We start from the raw sequence: 23416 nt of genomic DNA on the forward strand, positions 1-23416 counted from the left end.
ACTGGACTGTCAGTGTCCCAACAGCGGGTGATCAGAACCCAATGGCCATTTTTGACAAACTAGTCTCCCTCTGTCCCAGCCACTGTCCATTTTGTTAATCTGCATAGCCTCATTCCCATAGATGGAGTTGTTTTGGTCTAGCTGGGACAGGGCATCTTTACAGTACGGCTGATCTTATTTTTGTGTTTATTAATTTAATGTACTCTTATTTTCAGATTACCACTTTAAATTTAAGCTACTGTCTTGCCTTGACCTAACTTACTAAACAGTAATATGGTATGTTCTTTGGAGGTATGTGCAGAGTGATTACCGTGAAGTGAAAAAACATGTAAGGTTGTGAACACTTTCACAGTCCAAGAGTTTGGATAGTTTATAGATGTGGGGGAAAAAAAGAAAAGTACACAACTACCCAGCCACATTCCTGTAATGGTACTGCAATCCTTTAGTCAAATTCAATTTAATCTGTAACCACAGCTGCTTTCCTAAATTTTGATAGATCCGGAATGATGATAACATTTAGCTTTCACGTGTTTGTGGCTTTCTTTCCAAGAATGCTCTTTCACAATACCTTGCTACAATCAACAAATGGCAATAGTTATATGGAGAACATAAAACAGAACATTGGCTACTAAGATTAAACAGGAAAAGATATCTAAACAATCTAAAACTCATTTCTCAAAGCCAATTTTACTTTCTACACAAGTCACAGGACTATGACATCACAGTACATGGCGTGGGCTTCCTAAATGATCGGAGGACATTATAGTAACTGACTTAGAAGGGTGCCCAGACATTTCTTTTTATAAACCTTTGGCATTTGCAATTTTCAGCTCAAATAAATTATAACTGTATAATAACATTTTCACAAAAATGCCACTGTTTTAGTTTGTTGTCAAAGCTGTATTTGTCTTCAGATGTCGAAATATGTACTTTGGCTGGGGTATTCAAACTTTTACACGGGACTGGAACTCCAAAGCAGGGAAACTGAAGACCCCTTTCATTATAATGCTATGAAAAACTTGAGTAAGAAGTGTATAAACCCAGACTTACCATGGAATGACATGGCTACATAGCTTTAAAAGGCTAAATTGTAAGTGTCAATTTAATAAAGCATAACTTTTCACTTTCAAAAACTTTATTTATTTTCAGTTACTTTGGAATTACCCAGGAGTATCAGCTTAACATTGTGAGCAATGACTAAGTTTCAGAAAAAAATGTCACTCAAACTCAGCATGGAATCCATGGCAATTTTGGCATAACAGAATTGGGCTTTCCATCTTGAACAAAGCAATTCCGTTTCTACAACAGTAAAGCTCGGTTTCAGACAGACTGCAACTTCACAGACTCGGACTGTGCAGTCCAATTTTGTAATTCTGTTTTCATGAAGCCCTGATAGCTGGCACAGGAGAATTCAAATTTAACAACAGCTAAAACAAAATTACACATAGCAATCTACTAAGTTAAAAAAGGTTTTGTTTTCCACTTGGTTCAATGCTTATGAATACTAAAAAAAATAAAATATTCATCCATCCATCCACCTTCTGAGCCCACTTTTTCTATGCTGCAGAAAACTGAAATAACCCCCTCAACACATGCACTCACTGGACATACTAGCCAATAAAAACAAAACATGCACTCAGTTACCATGAGATAAAGGTGTATTTCAATACAATGACAGCTGTAAAATACACAAAAATGGATAAATAGCGGAGCTACTACAGGCATCAAAACTAGAAACCAGTATACCAGAACCAGCTACCAGGCAAAGTCTAAAGTATTAAAAAGGAGCAGATTTTTCTGTTGCAATCCATAATCCCTTTCCAAAATCCCCCTGCTGGTCATGTTGGTAAAACAATTAAGGCCAAGTTCTTCCGATACTCCATTGTTCTGAACAGTTAGTGAGGCCTCTTAAGCTTCCAGCTCAAGACCCAAGCCGAGTTTGTGCCCACCAGCATTGATGCTCTTGCCATCTACCAGGGTTGACAGAGTAAGTTTTACACCTGTTAAATAAAGACATGTCACATGAGTACTGACCGAGCAAATGTAATAGAAAACATACCCTGCAGTTTAATAAGTTATTGGTTTAGGTATGCTGGCTCCACAAGAAAAATTGCAACATCAAAATCTTTGGATATCTACAAATACTGTATTCGTCTGTGGTAGTGTTTTAATGAAAAAAAAATATAAACAGAACCATGATCTTTGCTAATTAATTAGATAATGGTAAAGAACAAGAAAACAGTACAACAACAAAGCATGACAAAAAATAAACAGCCCTTATGTTTCAGCAAGTGCTTCTTCTATATGCTGTTGCAGCCTCCTTTTTTATGAAGCGAGAGGAAAATGCCACCCCACTGACAACAGCATTGTTCCCACAGTGGCACACATTTGTGCTTCCATGCACAACTTTTTAAATATCACCACACATTTTCCAGCAGAGCACCAAGAAACAGTCCCCCACAACATTTGAAAAAAAGGGTCAGCACAGTATTCAACTATTAAAGTGAAAAATAAATCAAAATGATGCAAGTTTGTCTTGTGTTCAGCCACAGCAAAAACATTCATGCACAGGTAGCAGTTACTCGCTTTCAAGATAACTTTGATTTGTGAAACACTGCAAAGCAAAGCTCAACGACCAAGTATATCAACAAATAATGCTGATTTGAAGAAAGCCTTAACGCCTGATATTATCTTAAGCTGCTGAATAAGAGCCCCAAATTAGGTCCCCAATAAAGTTGAAAGCATTGGTTAATAATTACATTTCTGAAAACTCATGCTATTTTATTTACAGCAATACATTAAGTGTTACTAGTTTGAAGATAGCACTGCAGAAAAAGCTCTCTCTAAACTATGCAAAAATACAAATACATACTGCAATGTGAAGAGTGTTAAATAACATGAATTGGGTGCTACCCAAATTGTAATATGGACATCAACTCGGTCAAACACTATCAAAAAACCCCCGCCAATCAGACATCAACTAGGATGGCTGCTCTGTGCCATGCGTGGAGGGAGGAGAAGAGTTGTGAAGTGGTCCCCATTTTACAATTAACATTAACATTCAATTTCAAAATTTAAGTCTTTAATATTTCATAAGCATATATTGTAGCTTTTTCTTTTCTCCTTCCACTACTCCAGGTAAAAGAAGACTTTAAACCATCTTTGTACCAGCCTTCCATCAGGTACATTTGCTGTCTGTTCCCCAGGTTTATGCTATGAGTGATCTATTACAGTTCCCAGGCCTAAAGCTAAATGAATTTAAAGTGCTTTGTGTTTTATGTTGCTAGAATACATATAATGTGATCATTTAAAACATGGATGACCGAGGGAGGGTCAGTTTGCTAGAAATCCAAAAGGAGTTTTTAGAAGGCAGTGCTGTTAACTGCGGTTTTGACTGTTCCCTCCATCTTTGTCAAATGGCTGCGTTTCAGGCCGATTTCTGACAAGGCTTCAGTTAGCTACATACACACAGTTGCTTATTCACAGTAATATGAAAATCCAATATTTTAAAAATGCATACATTGATAACTTGAATGGCAAAATCTCACAATCTAATGTGGGAACACTTGAACTGAATGGGATGACCTATGATATTTAACAAGCACCATGGTTAAATTACACTGGTACACTTATTTTACAAGTCTTTTTTTTTTTTTTTTTTTTTTGTTTTTTTTTTTATAAAAAGGTTTTCCTGTGCTTAATTCTTTTTTGCTTTAGAACAGAACAGCTATGTCTGAAGAGAGATTAAAACGGACTGGCCATGTTCCTTTTTCAATAAAGAGCTTGTACAAAGTTTGGATTATGAGGAATTAATAAGAGCGTTTGCATCAAAGAAAATTGGGAAAATCAGGAAAACAATTTTCAAAATAATCTGCTTTGATACGCATAATATATCTTATATTTTGTGTAAGTGATATTGATGTTCTAAAAACTAATTCCATGCTAATAGAACTTAATAATCTAATATGCTTCAAGGCCGAACAACAAGTTGCTTTTCTTGATACTGTAAATAATACATAAAAAGTGACAGATCCCTATTATTTCTATTGTAGTAGTGCAAGAATCTAAAAATAAAATTCTCATTTTTATGTACTTAATTTTTTTGGGCTTTTATTTCCTACATACAGTCCCCTTCGAAAGTATTGGAACAGCAAGGCCAATTAAATTTGTTTTTGCTGTGTACTGTAAGACATTTATATGTGAGATGAAAAGATGAATAAGAGAGATCAGAGTTTCATCATTTATTCCCTGACATTTCCATCTAGATTATAATAAACAACATAGGCAAAATTTAAAGCCATTTAAAACTTTCACCTGGTGCTGTCATACTAGGTGGATTCAAATCATGAAGGGTGAACATTAAAAAAAATAAATAAATAAATACACATTTCTGACCTGCAGTCATTTTTTCAAGTCCAGAATGTGTGTCTACATTTAGGCTCCAATGTAAATAGTGTTTTAGTTTGAAGCAATTTAAAATCAAGCTAATATGATTTTTAATAAGTCTGCTGTATGCAGTAAGCAATTAAAAAAGGTACAAAAACAGTTCACTACTCCTCTGCCCCTTATTGCCTAACATGTTAATACAAACAGTTAATTGAAATGTCCATTATCATCATGCTCATCTACACCAGTTCAGAAGTGAGGAGGCCTGAGCCTATACCAGAAGGCAAGACCCAATCCTGGACAAAACACCAGACTATCACCGGGGTTCAATGAAATACATACTGCATAAAAGAGTAAACCCTTACACACCTATAATGAAAAAGTCTTGTCTGTAATTGTAGACAAAACTACAGAACACACTGAGAAGTTCCTAACTTGGTAAGTAGAAAAAAAAATCAATATACTGAATCATACAAAGACAGAATATTAAAAAAAAAGGCATGTATTCATGGTGTAAAGTAGTTTGCCTCAGTTTTGTATGAGTTTCACTTTCAGTGTGGTGTTTTAAAAATCTCAAACATATTTTTAGCTTTTTTTACATGCACAACATACTTCAATTGTTCATTACGCTAAAATAAATTTGAGAAGAGTTAAGAGTGGTGGGGCAAGGCGGCAAAAGAATGAAAGGAGTAAACAGGCCGAACAGCTTTTAAAAATAGTTGAAGAGCCACCCGTCATATTCAGTCTTACTACAGCAGAAAAAAAAAAAAAAAAAGCTCTGTGCTCAGGGCATTTTAAAGCACACACAAAAAAAAAAAACACAAAATCGAGCTTGAGAATTAGACAAGGAGTTTATGTAAATCTGCAAAAACAAAGGAAAATGACATTGCCCAAATGTCTACAGTATAATAAATAATGTGGACAATGAACATATTTCAAGTGTTCAATGTATTTCAATTACTAAATCCAATGAGAGTATTTCTAGTGCTTCCTTTTGCTACGACAAAATTAGTATTTAATTAGTGAAATAACTGGCTACTAAAATATACAAGTGATAAGACGATACCATACATTAAAAACTAAAACACACTCCTGACATATCAAGAATAATCAAATGAATTACATAAAATAACTGCAAACTAAGAAAAATGTGCACCCTTAAGAAAGTGAAGGCCACTGCCTAATGTTTCTATATTCTTTGATTACTCTTTTCCAGGGGTATTTTCTACTAAAGATGAGTATGTTTTTTTTTTGTTTTTTTTTACTCCCCTGTGTAAACAAAAAAGTCAAAAACAAAACAAGTCAGTAAGTGTTTAAGCTAATCTGAATGGTGGGTCTTACCCCAAAATAAATGTGGCCATATGTATTTTTTGGTTGTATACATGGTCTGCTGTTAACATTAACCTTGTTGCTGCATCAACTGGAAAACACAAATAGCTTTGTAGTACATTCAATCTGCGTCAACTTAACTACAAAAAAAAACAAGCTCACTGGGAACTGCTTAACACAACTGGTCTACTCTGTTCACATACCACTGGTAACTTTGAGAGTACTACTGCCTGATCGATTAAGTGCATCCAAAACAAAAATCCATACTGATGCCTATTAACATGGATCTTGACGATTTATTAAAATGGCATAAAGGGTAGTGAACATTTTTTTGGATCTAAAAATAGTCACTTCTGAAATCTGGTATGTTCTCAGAAAACTAAGCCATGTACAGTACACTTAAAGAGAGATACTGGGTCTGTTACTTTTGATCTTGCATTCTGAAGAAATATATGGTCCAGTATACTTGCCAGAGCACGGAAAGATGGTTTATAGGTTGAATCTGTAACTACTTCCATAACAATAGACATCTGACCTCTCAGAAAGATCAGGACACATTACTCTTTTTACAAAATATTCTTCAGTACTGGAGGACAGATAGGCCAAGTGAATTTTTCGGGTTCACCCAAAGAAACTGAAGCTGGAGTTGTATCAGCATCCTTGTGGTTCAAGGACCAGTGCCTTAGCTGCACCATACTGACAATACACTTATCACAATAACAATGCTACACATTGTATGGCAAAAATATTAAAATAATCAGAATTATAAACTTAAACATACCTGGCCTCAATGTCTGAGTATACCCTACTCCAATCAGACTGGAATTGTTTACTTTTGCCTAAGAGAAAGAAAAAAAAAATCTTAAAAAATGTCAAGTCAAATTAATCCATATGTATTAAATCACAAACCCACCCAACCAAACAACAAAATCAATACAGAAAAGGCACTATTACTGATTAGCTTTTACAGTAACTCTACCTAACCCACATAAATGCCATCTACTTACAGATATTGAAGCAGTTGAATCCAACTTATACTTGGCTGCTATGCCAAAACGTGTGCTGTTACTTCCTGCAGTCCAGGCCAAATTAACAGCAGTTTCAAGTTTATCGCTGACTTTTTGGTAGATAGAGCCTCCAAATTCAGAGCCATCATTACTGAAAAGTTAAAAGTATAAATTACATATATTTTACCCTAAACCAAAAATTTCACAAATTATTGCATAAAGGATTTAAAAAAAAACATCTGTCAACTTGCATAACAGGCTGCAAATACTGTGAAAAAACTTACACATTAGTATGTAATTGAAAATCTCCAGTTTTATAGCCAACAGCAAAATTGTTTTGGGTCATTTTGGATTTAGCAGTGTCAAATGTCATTTGGTATCCTGCAAGCCAACCTTCATAGCCAACAACAGCAGCACCATGAATTGCAGGGCCAGCAAAATCAAAGTCAACATCACAGCCCAGGTTGACATATTCCCGTTTGTATGCAGTTTTAACTTTTCCACTCTTCTTGCTGCATGGGAGAAAATTAGTTTATAATTAATGACAATTCAGTCCACTGATTAAGTTAACATTGTTTTACAACATCCTATCTTAACTCCGTGCTAACAAGATGCAGTGATTTCAGCTCCAATTAACCTTTCTGCTAAGATTTTATTTTTAAAGCTGTTGCTAAGAAAGGTGCTACTCTAGATGTACCTGTGACCAGGGTCCTACCATTAATCCTTATTCTAAAATGATCAAAAACACTTTCTGTTGTATGCGACTTTGGGGGTGGGTTGTGGCAGGTCAAGGCACTTACCCAGTATTTGGTGAGAAAGTTGTGTCAAAGGTCAACTTTAAGCCTTTTGCAATCTGTAAAAGTAAAATACAAGTTAAAATATGGAAGAAAACTGAAATTGGTTTGAAAGTCTGCCTATGTAAATAAATACCTGATCTTCTATAGTGATTTCTGTTCCAAGTGTGTTGTCTGTATTCCACTTCTCTGTGAAGGTCAAACCATATTCAGCCCATTTATATTTTGTTTCCAAACTTCCAATAACTTTGTTAGTGTCAGTGTTAGATGAGCCTGATGTAGTAAATTCCTGTGAAGAAAAAGGTCAATACATAACTAATCATAAAAAAAAGTTTAACATTAAAGACCAATTGAACATTAACTGCCCAGTGAAATTGAAACACTTAAAAAACCTAACAGCATTAACTTTCTTATATTAATATAGTTGCATCCACCAAATATTGTTTTATACATATTTAAAATGTGCTATACAAATAAATGCTGTTGTTGCAAGCATCTCCAGCAGTGACAACGAGCATGGTGTAAACATATAAATTTGAGGAGAGTATGATACAATAGATTTCTTCAGTCGAGTATGGATCAAATTATCCAGAGAAAGCACAGAAAGAATGGATTCCCAGAATAGGTGCATTTCAAAATTCTGCTCCATTTTTTTCAGAATGCACTCTCGGCATTGATTTCATGCAAGTCTTCACACTGTTCTAACCTTTACTAAGAATGCTTTAAATGTAGTCTGATTACATAATTTAAGAGAGTTGATTATAATTGATTGAATCCTTGCAAACTGGTTTAGCAGAGCAAACCCCAAGGAATTCAGATCAGGTCTTTCCAAAAGGTTATTATTACCCACATAACTTCTTCTAAGAGGTGCCTGTTTTAGAATGTGTTCTTTACAATAATCAGTGCTAATGAGAAATCCAAGTTAAAGATGTCCAACCCTATTAAAATTTACTCTCTGCATACTTAAGATTTGCATAAAAATCAAGATTTAAGGGAAAAAAAAAATTTTTTTTTTTTTTTAAGTTTTAAAATGGGAACTTTAGTCCTCCAATTACTTTATGCATTAAATGACATATTAACATAAATTATATTTTAAAAATGTGCAAAAGTGGCCCTGAATCACACAAATTCTTTTTTTCTCCCCCAGATGATCTCCACTGTGAAAAAGTAATGTAATAAAGTTTAAGGAATGATTTAATTTCATGGTTGCTTCCTTGTCTAAATATAGCAGAACTACAATGAAAGTAATTGTATCAGGCAAGTTGAAACTTACCAACTTACACTTATATTTGGGAAAACCTGCTAATCCTACTTAATAATCAAATCTGAATATTAATGCAGCTTGACACTGATAAAAATGTAGTAGGAAACTATGTCCTAGGGGAGAAATACTGTATTTCCAAATTTGATTTTTTTTTTTTTTTTTTTTTAATTTACACACAGATTATATATAATGTACTGTATCATTAATCACTGCTACATCCAGCAATGTCTATCAAACAAAGTTATGACCCAACCCCAACAAGAAGTAGCATCCCAAGATAACTATGCTTACATTTCCCAAGCAATGCAAAAGTTCTGCTGATGTGATACACCAATATACTGTCGTACATATTGCTAAGAATAAGGAAACCAAAAAAAAGCATTCAAGTTTAAAATTAAAGGATTACTAATTCTTGACAATATAAATCATTTTACTTAAACATGCCTAAAATAAACTGGTAGAGGAGAAAAAAATGTATTTAGCAAAAATAACTTACAACTCCAGTTGCTGACTTTGTCTTTACTTCAAGCTTTACCAGCCCAAAACCTTAAAATAAAAAATAAAAAAATGAAGTTACAATGCGGTTCTGTGATTTTTGTTCCTGTGTATTGTGTAGTTTCTTGATGGTGTGTTGCATCAAAGGAGCAATATAAAAGATTAATAAACAATTTTTAGTTCATTCAAAATAAGCACAGTATTCATATAACTGTCACATAAAAAAAAAAAAAAACTTTAGGTTACCATATCCTTTGTTGAAGATGTCTCTGGCAGATTTGCCCAGGTCACCGTATGATGGAGGTACAGCCATTTTGCCTGCAATAAATAAATAAAAGTTTGCCACTTTAATGATGTAAAATAACATGCTTACCTTTCAATATTCGAATGTTTTTAACAGATATACCACTAATTTTGTTAAGTGTCAAAAAGACAGGAATTACTGAAATTTCATTTTATTCAGTCAACTTCATATTAACATTAGACTGGATACATGACTTTTATGTCAAACTGAAAACAGTATGAGTTTTAATTTTGAAATGGGAGAAGAGCACGAGAACAATTATATAACATAATATAAAAATATCCATGAGTAATGTGTTCACATATGAGACAATAATGAGAGATTCAAATGGGAGAGACTTCCTGTGTGGGAGCATACTTGCACACTAAACAGACAACATCCACCTACTTTTGGGACTCATTAAGACTGTACTGGAATTACACCAAGGTCACTGCTCAGCTTGGACACCTCAATAGCCAAATTTTATTATTATTATTATGAAAAGCTACTGTACTATACTAGTTCATTTTTTAAGGATTTTCAGATCATCTTCAGGGTGTCATGTTTTGGGCAATTAACTTGTATTTAAAAAGGTAAAAATGATTGTAACCGAATATATATCAAGAAAAGAATAATGAATACCCTCTTCAGAGCACAATTTATAGGTTAAAATAAAGATGCATATTGAATGCATTTCTCCGATTTAGCACTGAGTAATATACTCGAAGTAAACAAAAGAAACTCTCATATAAATTAACAATAAAAGCACTTGCATTAAAATTGCACATTTTCATTTTCCAGCCAGTTGTTGGGGGTTGAGAATGGACCATGCTTTTAAAAACTACATTAATAAGTACCAAAATACCTTCAGGCAAACGACAAAAATAGTTTACCTTCATGTGACCAACCAAAACCGTAGAAGTAAAACAAAACCTGCATGTGCTTGACTTTTTACTAGCTATCTTACACTTTACAACAGTCCGTTTTAAATGGCCTTTTTCATTGATCTCTTTGCCAGGTGAGGGGTGCATGTAGATTTTTTGAAATTACTTATGATGCATAGCTTACTCTTGTCCATCCAAGTGAGGTGTTTTATTATACTGTTCTGATAAATTAAATGTTAAAAAAAAGAATAAAACAGCATTTGTAGTAGTACCATTGCTTCTATGATGTTCTGAGGAAAGGTACCGAAAATACCTATCCATCCATTTCATAATCTTCATATCCAGTTAATAGTCATGGAGATCAAGTGCTCACCCCAATAGCACCAGCCAAAAACTAGAAACCAACCCTGGCTGGAATTACACTTTGTGACAGTAAACATGAAAACCTCACTGAACAGAAAAATAACAGCCGAAAGAATCTTCATAAAATGCATTATGTGCGCTATGTCATATTCTTCCACAACCATAAAATTACTGGGTTGCCCATGGATGAGCAAGATGACCATCTGGCATAGGGGCTGATGGATCCTGGGTACTGGAATCCCCCCCCCCCCCCTCCCTTTTCTGCTGGTAGTATGTTTACACTAAAATTATAAATACCTTTTCACTTTTTGATTAATATTTGGGTATAGTAAGAAAACAGTTTACTTTCTAAAAAGTCTAGTATATACAAAGTTGTATGCAGAAAGAGGTGGTCTCTGCTCTGTGTTTAAATATACAATATCCGTAAATATTTGAGTTGCCACCCAGTAGGTTTTTAAAAAAAAAAAAAAAAAAAAGGCTTCACTCTATCGCGGATTTTATATGTAAGCATATTTAAATATATATCGCGGATTTTTTGCTGGTTCGCGGATTTCTGCGGACAATGGGACTTTTAATTTCTGGTACATGCTTCCTCAGTTGGTTTGCCCAGTTGATTTCATACAAGGGACGCTATTGGCAGATGGCTGAGAAGTTACCCAACCAGAGCGCGTATTACGTATTAAATAAAACTCCTCAAATATATTGTGAGCACGGGGGCTGTTCGCACCCCTAGAAGATACGGCCGCTCCTCAAAAAACACTGAAAGATTACCTTCACATTGCTCTCTTCCTTGCTGGGCTTAAATGTGGCTGCTTTGTCAAGCGATATGCTTCCTGCATGGTGCTTCGCATACTTAAAAGACCAAACAGCACGTATTGATTTTTGATTGTTTGCCTTTCTCTCTCTCTCTTGCTCCGACATTCTCTGCTCCTGAAGGAGGGGGTGTGAGCAGGGGGGCTGTTCGCACCACTAGACGATTCGGACGCTCCTCTAAAAAAATGCTGAAAGACTACCTTTACATTGCTCCCTTCCTAGCAGCTGCATTGTCCGGCAGTGCTTCGCATACTTAAAAGCCCAAACAGCCCTATTGATTTCTGATTGTTTGCTTTTATCTCTCTCTCTCTCTGACATTCTCTGCTCCTGACGCGCACTCCTTTGAAGAGGAAGATATGTTTTCATTCTTTTAATTGTGAGATGGAACTGTCATCTCTGTCTTGTTATGGAGCACAGTTTAAACTTTTGAAAAAGAGACAAATGTTTGTTTGAAGCGTTTGAATAAAGTTCCTGTCTCTCTACAACCTCCTGTGTTTCTGTACAAATCTGTGACCCAAGCATGACAATATAAAAATAACCATATAAACATATGGTTTCTACTTCGCGGATTTTCACCTTTCGCGGGGGGTTCTGGAACGCAACCCCCGCGATCGAGGAGGGATTACTGTATAAGGTCCACATCAATTTATTGAGAAGGTTTATACTGGAATTTCAGGAACGCCAGATGTGTCAGTTCAGCATATTGGTCACTGCCCTGCCCATCTCAGAGGCCATATAGAATCTCAGCCAACAAGTTTGTTTTCTCCATACAATTCACATCTCCCACTAACAAGGACAGCTCTTATAGACTACCAATAGTATGTTCCTCTCCAACAGGCAGTTTGAACTTGTGCCAAGATTCATTCTGTACCAAATGCTGTGTGTGCTGCAGCTAAATCTAACATTTTCGGTACATTCTTGTCACAATTGTATGTGCTCAACAGTAATTGAGAATTGCAGTACTACTGTGATCATTGGTTCTTGTAAGTTTTAAACAATGTGTATAAAGTTTTTCCATTGCTATCTTCATAATCGTTTGTAGTCATTCTACTTACACAGTAGATTTGCTTCCTACATTGTGTACTACAGATTTAATTTTAAGTGGATAAATTTGCAATTTGTGCCCATCAATCTACACTGAATAACCTAGAATGACAAAGTGAAAACATGTTTTCAGAAAGGTTTATTAAAAATTTATTAAAAACTGAAACCTCCCACTTGTATAAATATTAAGAACCTTGATTCAGTACTTCATAGAAGCCCGTTTGGCAGAAATTACATCTTTAAGTCTTCTTAGTAAATCTCTACAAGCTTTGCTTGCACACGTGGATTTGGGCAGCTTATCCCAATCTTTCTGGAAGATCCTTTCAAGCTCAGTTAGATTGGAATGGAAGTGTCTGTAAACTGACATCTCCAGGTCTTTCCCCAGATGTTTAATGGAGTGTAAGTCTAGGCTTTGGCTGGGCCACTCAATTACGTTAAAGCACAGTCCCAAAGCCACTCCAGTGTTGTCTTTCCTGTATGTGTGTCTTGCAGGAAGATGAAGCACTGCCCCAATTTGAGGTTGCATGCACCCTGGAGCAGGTTTTCTTCAAGGACATCTCTGTATTTGGTTGCACTCATCCTTCTCTCAAGTCCGACCAGTCTCCCTAGCCCTGCCACTGAAAAGCACTCCCACAGCATGATTGGTGCACTACCATGCTTCACCATAGGGATGGCGTTAGGCAGATGATGAGCAGTGCCTGATCTTTCATTCCTTCATGTTCTTAAGAGTCCCTGAAATGCTGTCTGGCAAACTTTCAAGGGTGGCTTAAGCCTAGCCATTTCACCATGAATGCCTCATTAATGGAGTGCTGCCAAAATGATTAATCACTGTGTGCTTAGACACCTCCCTGGCCAAAGCCCTTCCTACCTGGTTACTCAGTTTGGTTGGACAACCAACTCTAGGAGGAGTCCAGTTGGTTCTAAATTATACTCCAAGCTTCAGAAATTATTTAATGCCCAAAATTTGATTACAAAGGTCTACAGAGAGTTCCTTGAATTTCATGACTTGGCATTGGTTCTGACTAGCAGTGCTAATTGTGGGAACTTCTATTCACAGGTATGTACCTTTCTAAACTACACCCAATGAATTCAGTTTGCTGCAGGAGGGCTCAATCAAATTCTAGACTTAGTGATAACTAAAGCAAACAATATGCACCTGACCATAACTGAGTGCCACACAAAATGGTTTGCTAACTTACATAAACTAAACAATTCAGTTTTTGATTTTTAATAAATCTACAAACCTTTAAGAAAACATGTTTTTATTTTGTTATGAACTGTAGACTGATGTATGCATTTAAAATTAAATCCACAACACAATAAAGTGTCCGGAAACTGTAGGGGTCTAAATACTTTCTGAATCTACTGTGTATACATAATGCAGATTTTTCACTTATGTGTTTGTATACAACTCTCCATCAGTTACATAAGTTTCTTAAACTAAGCGTAAAGGGACATATCTGTGATGGCGCAAAGTTTGACCACATGATTGTGTTGTAAAATCGCCAAATTCATCCAGGTGTGAAACCTGTGTCGAATGATACGCCACGCGCTATTTAACGTACTATTTATGAAGGCAGTATGTTGAACAACACCATTGATGCCTTATAGGCAGCCTTCATTTCTGCGGAACGAAAATGTACTTATTCACAACCTCCTTTCTCGCAACCCCTTAAACAATCAAAGTGAGAAGACTGACAGGGAAAACAAACATATGATAAAGGAGAAAGGAGGAAATGACATAAGCTTGTGAGGTGAACAGACCATTAGACAAGATTTAAATGTTGAAAAAAGAAATAAACAACAGTAGTGGGACAAGGATATAACAATTTTCATATAGTGATGTGGCAGCGCTGTACACTAAATGTAATTTCAGTGACCATAAATGCTTGTTGTCTCACTGCATTATTTGTTGTTACGGCATACATTGAATTAGTCTGTAACACAAGTACAAAGATTTTGCATTTAGTTTAATGAGCCTCAACAAGGAAGAATTCCTTCTCGTCACACTATTTTAAAAGTGGTTCAATAAATGTCTATCTACTGTACTGTAAAAGACATGTTTGCCAGACCACTTAGAACTATAAGAACACCAGAAAATATAAAATAGCTGAGACAAGCAGTAGACATTCAGCACAGTCTCAGTCAGTTCAATTAAAACATTTCAAATTGGACTGTATGCAGAATTATTCAGCAAGATTTATCTCATCACCCACACAAAATACAACTTATACACACATGCTTTTTTTTTTTTTTGGGAATAATTTAGTTTTTTCTTAACTCTGTTAAATGAATTCTTAAATGGAATCTGTGTTATGTTAAACTATTTGAGACCTTCTTTAGAAAAATATATTGTTAATTAGGGGGTTCCCCTGCTCGCCAACCCCCCTTTCCTGCACTACGTGCCAGCCACTTCACATCTCTGTTGCTCGTGTTGTGAAGAGGGGGGCTGAAAGCACCCCAAGGAGATGCGGTCCCTCCTCCGAAACCCCCTCTTAAAACGGTGACACAATGAGAAACAAAGTTTTTTTTTTGTTTGTTTTTTTTTAACCTCCTCTTTGCTCAATCAGCTGCTGGCTTGCTGCTGCCAGGCCAAGTTAACTGCATCTTGCACAGCGCTTTGAACATTTAAAAGCCTGTACAGCACCTGTTAAATCGTGGTTAAACCCCTTGGCACAAAGTCTCGTCTTGTGGGACACGGGTTCTTGGTATTTTTCAGTTTATAAATTTAAAAACAGAATAATAATCTGAAAATCTAACAGCATCATATTAAAGTTTGATAAATTCTGAAAAGAATGATTCCATAAATATATATATGTAGGTCTTAAAATAAGCCTGATTTAATAAGTGTGTATGTGTGTATTTTATTATATGTGATAGAATGGACCTCATTTAACAAAAAAAAAATTTTTCATTCTTTAACTGGTGACATAAGTCAAATGACTTAAAATAACCTTTTATACTATCATTTCAACAATCCTCATATCCTTATGCCACACCCCACGAATTTTTCTCAGTTGTACTAAATTTTACACTAAGCATTTCCACTGATGGCGATATACCTCAGGAATCTATTCCAGTTTTACATGATAATTGTTTTTGGTTCGACCCCCTGGTGCTGCCTCTGTGAAGTTTCCCTGTCTCTCTCATGTACATGTGGGCTTCCTCTGGGTGGTCCGGGTTCAAAGACATTCAGGTGAACTGAATGGGCATTAATAAATTCACCCTTGTGTATTTGTCTGTACTAGCATCCTGTGTTTGCAGGGATAATCTCCCGCAAACAATTCAGGATAAGTAGGTCTGGAAAATGAACAGATGGTAGTATTGTTTGTTGTTTCCCACTTTTCTCTTCAAGTAATAATCATGTGAGAAATATGCTTGAAAATTAAACAAAACATTATATGGCCACTGTTATTTGTCTCTATTACTCCTCTGCCATTATAATAATAATGTTCTTAGGTCCCAAATCGGTACCAATTTTATAATTTGGGCCCTCACACTAAAACGTTTAAGAGGCACTGAATTACAGGGTCTATCAAATTATCGTATACTTTGCATCTTGCTAGGTATTCTCAGTGAATGCTGTAGAGCTAACTATACCTGCATTACAATTCCTTGGTTTTTTAAAAAATTATTCTGTATAGTTATAGTACAATGGTAATACAATTCATATTTCATATTTACTTGTTGTTAATGGTTTACTTCTAGAACCACAAACCAATGCAGAACTGCAAGTCCAAATTTAAGGGTATTCCAAAAAAGAAGTGTCATAAGCATCCTGCCTCAGTATGCTGCCTGGACAGGCTACAGTGTTTTATCACCTTTCATCTGGAATCAAGTTTAATCAATCTGCCAACTGGTTTGCAAATTATTTTTTTCAACAATCTGTACAGCACTTTAAGCTTACTCATGGTTAGCACTACATTGGCCATAATGTGAATGTGTGCATGGACAGGTATCAGCATATGTTAATGACCAACACTCTTTCCCATAAACAAGTAAATATCTCCATTAACTTTTTTTTTTTTGACACGGGTCATGAGCACACTTATTTAATTTATAAAATTTAACAAATCATATCTAGACATACTGAGGTACTCCCATTTCCATAATAAAGCTATAAAATGATTTTTTTATGAACAGACTTCAGTACAGGAAAAAAAAAACTGAAAGATTGACTTAAAACAAATCACTTTATATATTGTAGGATTCAAGGTCACCACAGGTATCAAATATTTGCAAAGAAGTAACTCCAGTAAAACTCAATTACCACCGATTCTGGCAATCTAGTCTGTGAATTTTCCCCCTCTGAGATTAATAAAGTATCTATCTAGTTGTGCCCAAAAGTAACCTGCGCTCAATGGCGTCCAGCCTTTGGAACAACCTAAATTAATGTGATCAGCCTACTCACTTCATTCTTTTAAAAGAAAAAATAACTCATTCAATCAGGAAGGAACTGAAATTATCCAGACATTCTAACCCTTCTTTCAGGTTAACTCTTTTGACCACATGCATTTATATCACAAGTTATGTTGTTTGTTCAGAGTTATCTTGTAGAATTTTGTATTTTTATTCCAGTTTATTGTTTCTTATTGTAATTCAAAGCTTTTTGTATCCTGTATCTTTATTTGGTGTTTTATGCGGATATTACTTATTTTCAATGTCGTCTTATGTTCTATTCATTTTTAATTTCTGCAAAGCGATTGGAGAACTGGAAAGGCGCTATATATAAAATGCACTATTACTTATAACCATTTACAGTAACAGTGGAAAATTAGGAATTGCGAACCTTGGCATCCCGGAGACGGCCATCTTGGACTCCGATGGAGTGAAAGTCGGTTACAAATATTCACCTGATCAAAGGCGTGTGACTAGAAACTAGAATACACATGAACGGAATTGTCCATACTACCCGAATTTAGTAACTTCTGACAATTTACTATGTATGTGTAGTGCCGCATGTCTGCGTGTTTCAATACATCAAATTAAAGTAGGCAGGATGTGAAAAAGAAACGCTCATTTAAAACCTATTAATGTCATCGTCACAAACGGTGAACAAAAGTGAAAAAGTAAACAGGTCAGGCTGATCCATCACTCTTTTACCAAGGACAGTTCTCAAAATTACCTTGTGGGGCTCAGCCAAGAAACAAAACAAAAGCTGTTACTTTTTTCTCCGGTTTTGTTCTCCTGTGTCTATCATTGCATTTTAAACTTTGTCGTCATGTCTGCGGATTCTTCTAACGGCTAAAGGCCAATCTATGGAAAGGCAAGCCGGTCGCACGTTTCCCCTGCCTGTAGACATGGCCTCCACTCCAAAACCGTCTAACACTTCTTATTCCCTCTGCTTTACGTTATACTTGGGCGACACTCTTTCTGCGACACAACTTCACTCCAAACGTGCTTTAAATGCCTTCCTACCTATGTATTCGATATCACAGGGTGCTCAAACCGACACTTTCTCGGCTTTCCCTTGGATGGTCACCACCTCAATGCGTCTCCCGGGCTGGAGGGCGAAGTGAAGGAGACACGACAGTTGCGATCACCCCGTCATAACCCGGGCGCGGAGGACCCGAGCAGGAGCTCCTCGCCGCGCCTGTCTTCGTATCTAACAGCATCACTTAATAGAGTCACAGAGAAAACGATTTAAAAATGTATACACTCTCTTTCATATGTCATTGATGTGTTAAATTATTTACGTGCGGGCACCAGGGAAGAAAATTTTGTAAATAATTCTCCCTCATAGAAAGGATTCTAAAAGGGATCCTTCTTACCTCGGTTATGATTAGCTCACGCCTTTTTGGGAGAATACGGCACGCCGCAGTTGCCAACTCTTCGTTAAGATGCGCAGCTCTTGAAAATCATTGGTCGGCCAAAAAAATCCATCCAATCACACTTTAAGGGTGTGCAGACTTGAATTCAGGTTTAATACGGAAACGCTCGAGGGTGTGATGTGAGAAGACAGTTTCTATGAATGGGTGGCGACGAGTTTTTGTTCATGTAAAACTAATTGAATGTAAAATGAAATAACTTAAGAGAAACAACAATGGTCGTAGATATTTGAAACATTAGGTCACATATTCATCACCATGCACGGACCGTGTCATCCTAAATCCTAGTTTATGCTAAAGCAAATACGGTGGGGCTGCACCCTTGAAGCAGTCGTCGCGGTTACATTCAATGCAGTAAGAAGTTTGAGAAAGGAATACTTGAACGAATATACGAGGGTGGAGTTGGCATAGTGTTTAATTAAGCTTGAAATGTCACTCTGATAATCTTTAAAACTTTCAGCTTCTCCCCCAACTTTTCCCCCCAGGCGTATCATCATTTATGTATCCTTCCATTTAACGAACCTATCCGACCAGCTTTGGAGTCACAGGAAGTAAGGTAAGAACACTTCCTGGATGAAAACACATGCAAGACAATTATCTAATTGGAAAAAATAAATAAATAACGATAAGTCAGATGGAACAGGTATGCAAATGATTTGGTTTGATTGCCGCCATTAGATCACACATGCTAGGCCAGTCATAAAAGAGGCTTTTACTGGATTCTACTGCTACCACAGTATACCAGAGGTGAAAAAAGTACTAAAACATCTGCTCACGTAGAAGTATTACTATGTAGACAAAAATTTAGTTTAGTAAAATTAAACCGATTGAGTGATTGATTGGCTGTATTATTTGTCCTGTGAGTCTGTATCCTTGTTTTGTCTACTGCTGTATGCATCTGAATTTCCCCAGGGGATTAAGTGGGAAATTACACCTTATATTACCAAACAAAAAAAATTACAATATGAAAACTTTAGTGGCAACTCAGGCCCCTTCTTCAGGCAATATGTAATACAGACACTAGCAATGTTCTTTATTTAGATCTTGTTTAAAAAAAAAATGTTTTCATGTACATGAACTTGGTAGAAAACCTTACATGCAAAACTGCAACTGTCAATTTTTGTATTCTTCTTCTTTCAGCTGCTCCCGTTAGGGGTCGCCACAGCAGATCATCCGTTTCCATATCTTCCTGTCCTCTGCATCTTGCTCTGTCACACCCATCACCTGCATGTCCTCTCTCACCACATCCACAAACCTTCTCTTAGGCCTTCCTCTTTTCCTCTTGCCTGGCAGCTTTATCTTTAGCATCCTTCTCCCAATATACCCAACATCTCTCCTCTGCACATGTCCAAACCAACGCAATCTCGCCTCTCTGACTTTGTCTCCCAACCATCCAACTTGAGCTGACCCTCTAATGTACTCATTTCTAATGCTGTCCATCCTTGTCACACCCAATGCAGATCTTAACATCTTAAACTCTGCCACCTCCTCCTCTGCCTCCTGCTGCCTCTCTTCCACAATCCCCATTACTCTGTACTGTTGATCCCAAGTATTTAAACTTATCCACCTTCGCCAGTTCTACTCCTTACATCCTCACCATTCCACTGACCTCCCTCTCATTCACACACATGTATTCTGCCTTGTTCCTACTGATCTTCATTCCTCTCCCCTCTAGAACATATCTCCACCTCTCCAGGGTCTCCTCAACCTGCTCCCTACTATCGCTACAGACCCTACTATCGCTACAAATCACAATGTCATCAGCAAACATCATAGTTCAAGTGGACTCCTGTCTAATCTCCTCTGTCAACCTGTCCATCACCATTGCAAATAAGAAAGGGCTCAGATCGAATCCCTGATGTAATCCCACCTCCTCCTTGAATGCATCCATCACTTCCCTCGTACATATCCTGTACAACTCTTACGTACTTCTCTGCCACTCCCGACTTCCTGTTATAATACCACAGTTCCTCTCTAGGTTACCCTGTCATATGCTTTCTCCAGGTCCACAAAGACGCAATGCAACTCCTTCTGGCCTTCTCTATACTTCTCCATCAACACCCTCAGAGCAAACATCGCATCTGTGGTGCTCTTTCTTGGCATGAAATCATACTGCTGCTCACTAATCTAATCCAACTATACTTCCTTAGAAGGCTGGCGTCCTTCAACATCTGCAATAAGATGCTGCAGATGTTCTATCAGACAGTTGTGGCGAGCGCCCTCTTCTACGCGGTGGTGTGCTGGGGAGGCAGTATTAAGAAGAAAGACGCCTCACGCCTGGACAAACTGGTGAGGAAGGCAGGCTCTATTGTTGGCATGGAGCTGGACAGTCTAACATCTGTGGCAGAGTGAAGGGCGCTCAGCAGGCTCCTATCAATTATGGAGAATCCACTGCATCCACTAAACAGGATCATCTCCAGACAGAGGAGCAGCTTCAGCGACAGACTGCTGTCACTGTCCTGCTCCACTGACAGATTGAGGAGATCGTTCCTCCCCCAAACTATGCAACTCTTCAATTCCACCCGGGGGGGGGGGGATGGGGGGGTAAACGTTAACATTTAACATTACACAAAGTTATTGTCTGTTTTTCACCTGCATTATTATTATCATCGATCTTTAATTTTATATTATTTATTGTATGTATGTATTTAATATTATTTATTGTATGTATGTATCAGTATGCTGCTGCTGGATAATGTGAATTTCCCATTGGGATTAATAAAGTATCTATCTATCTATCTACCTATCTAATCATCACCTCACTTCTTAACCAAGCTTCCACTAGTCTTTCCCATAACTTGGCTATGGCTCATCAATTTTATCCCCCTGTAGTTACTACAGCTCTGCACATCCCCTTTATTATTAAATATCGGCACCAGTACACTTCTTCTCCACTCTTCAGGCATCCTCACATTTTCCAAGATTCCATTAAACAATCTGGTTTAAAACTCCACTGCCATATCTCCTAAACATCTCCATGCTTCCACAGGTATGTTATCTGGACCAATGGCCTTTCCATTTTTCATCCTCTTCATAGCTGTCCTTACTTCTTCCTTGCTAATCCGTTGCACTTCCTGATTCACTATCTCCACATCATCCAACCTTCTTTCTCTCTAATTCTCTTCATTCATCAGCCTCTCAAAGTACTCTTTCCATCTTCTCAACACACCCTCCTCGCTTGTGAGTACGTTTCCATCTTTATCACCCTAAACTGCTGCACATCTTTCCCAGCTCGGTCCCTCTGTCTAGCCAATCAGTACAGGTCCTTTTCTCTCACCTTAGTCTCTAACTTCTTATACATCTCATCATACGCCTTTTCTTTAGCCTTCGCCACATCTTCACCTTGTGCCTTATCTCCTTGTACTCTTGTCTACTTTTTGCATCTCTCTGACTATCCCACTTCTTCACCATCCTGTTCCTCTGTATATACTCCTGTACTTCCCCATTCCACCACCAGGTTTCCTTTTCCTCCTTCCTCTCTCCAGATGTCACGCCAAGCACCCTTCTTGCTGTCACCCTTACTACATCTGCTGTAGTTTCCCAGCTGTCTGGTAACTCTTCACTGCCACCCAGTGCCTGTCTCACCTCCTCCTTAAACTCAACCTTGCAGTCTTCCTTTTTCAATACAGTTCACCATCCTATGCTGTCTAAATACACTTTCCCCTGCCACCACTTTGCAGTCTTTAATCTCCTTCAGATTGACTCTTCTGCATAGGATATAATCTACATGTGTGCATCTTCCTCAATTTTTGTATTAAATGTCAAAAATCTATTGATTAAATGGTTGGATTGCAAACACAGAACACATAATGACAGAAAGATCCAGTGTCATCTGCATTTCAACACATGAAAACATTTTGATTTTGAAGGCAAAATCCAAATAAACTGCCACAGTGGTTTCAAACTGTTATTTATTATATAGTCCACTTCTAATAAACCGAGTCCTTCATCAACTGCGAAGTGCCCCATACTCTCCCCCACGGAATGAGACAAGTCAACATATTTATTTGCACTATACCTATTACAATTTTAAATCAATAAGGTTGCTATACTATTTACACACTGTTATAAAAACGTTATTGACCACACACACTGTTAACAGAGCACATCTCTGAAGCGTGACAACAACTAAAATATGCACACAAAAAAAATGACAGGGTAGGCTCATAATCAAAATCATCTCTAAATATTAGCTGACAACGTAAACTTTAGTTATGATAATAAAGTATAATTTGAGACAGCAACGATTCCAGTAAAGAAAAATAGTTTTCCAAAACAAGTGCATTAAGCATACAAAAGGATTTTTGAATCGCGCTTAATATGTTATCTGTAAATAGCAAATCAAAACATTGATTAATAAGCTACAGTCACGTTTTTGCGGTTGAAGTCCAGACCTTTAAATACACGCGAGTTTCGAAAAAGAAAAAAAAACCATGCAGGCAGGCGTTGTCTGAGTTATCGGGTGATAAGCAAGAACTACTTACAGTTTGTCAGTTGAAGTTCAGTTGGAATGTGCGCTTAGGCAAATACCGGAGAAGCGTGTCGTCAGTAACATGTCAACACCTTTTGTGTGTCCAGTTCTTGGATGTCACAAGCGCCGAGAAGACGTTGGTCAGAAGTAAATGTTTCTCCGGATCACCACAAGAGGGCAACAAAGCTCACCTTACGGGTTATGGAAGAAAGATTAAACGGAATTAAAAAGTGAAAAGAAAGGGAAAGTCGTCTCAGTTTACTGGCCAAATGAATGAAATTGAGAAGAAGTTGGACAGTGTGAAAGCAGAAATGTTAAATGTGTTCAGCAATCGTTTAGAAGAGTCTGAAGAGATTAATTGTGAAGTTGTAAATATGTTGCCAGAGGAAAATAAGGAGGACCAGATCAGCAGGTACAGATTTAAGAATAATAATTTTAAGACGTTTATGTATAAT

General features: G+C 37.0%; 1 protein-coding gene across 1 annotated transcript; it reads right to left on the reverse strand.

The window, feature by feature from the left end:
• Nucleotides 1-1117: 1117 nt before the first annotated feature.
• Nucleotides 1118-18246, reverse strand: vdac2 (voltage-dependent anion channel 2). Its single transcript, XM_028795557.2, has 9 exons — nucleotides 18081-18246; nucleotides 9522-9593; nucleotides 9277-9326; nucleotides 7653-7805; nucleotides 7523-7575; nucleotides 7007-7234; nucleotides 6723-6873; nucleotides 6497-6554; nucleotides 1118-2000 (listed from the first exon to the last, which is right to left on the reverse strand). Exons 2-9 carry the CDS (start codon nucleotides 9586-9588, stop codon nucleotides 1909-1911), a joined length of 852 nt encoding a protein of 283 aa, XP_028651390.1. The 5' UTR covers nucleotides 9589-9593; nucleotides 18081-18246; the 3' UTR covers nucleotides 1118-1908.
• Nucleotides 18247-23416: the final 5170 nt, after the last annotated feature.

This window comes from Erpetoichthys calabaricus, chromosome 2, assembly GCF_900747795.2.
Source record: "Erpetoichthys calabaricus chromosome 2, fErpCal1.3, whole genome shotgun sequence".
Lineage (NCBI taxonomy): Eukaryota > Metazoa > Chordata > Cladistia > Polypteriformes > Polypteridae > Erpetoichthys > Erpetoichthys calabaricus.

What these genes read in the sequence shown, in the direction of transcription:
- vdac2 (XM_028795557.2), bottom strand. Translation starts at nt 9,588, where the DNA reads ATGGCTGTACCTCCATCATACGGTGACCTGGGCAAATCTGCCAGAGAC. An exon ending in CATCTTCAACAAAGGATATG is followed by an intron (nt 9,327 to 9,521) that starts GTAACCTAAAGT and finishes TTTTATTTTAAG; the next exon opens with GTTTTGGGCTGGTAAAGCTT. An exon ending in ATTCAACTGCTTCAATATCT is followed by an intron (nt 6,555 to 6,722) that starts GTAAGTAGATGG and finishes TCTTTCTCTTAG; the next exon opens with GCAAAAGTAAACAATTCCAG.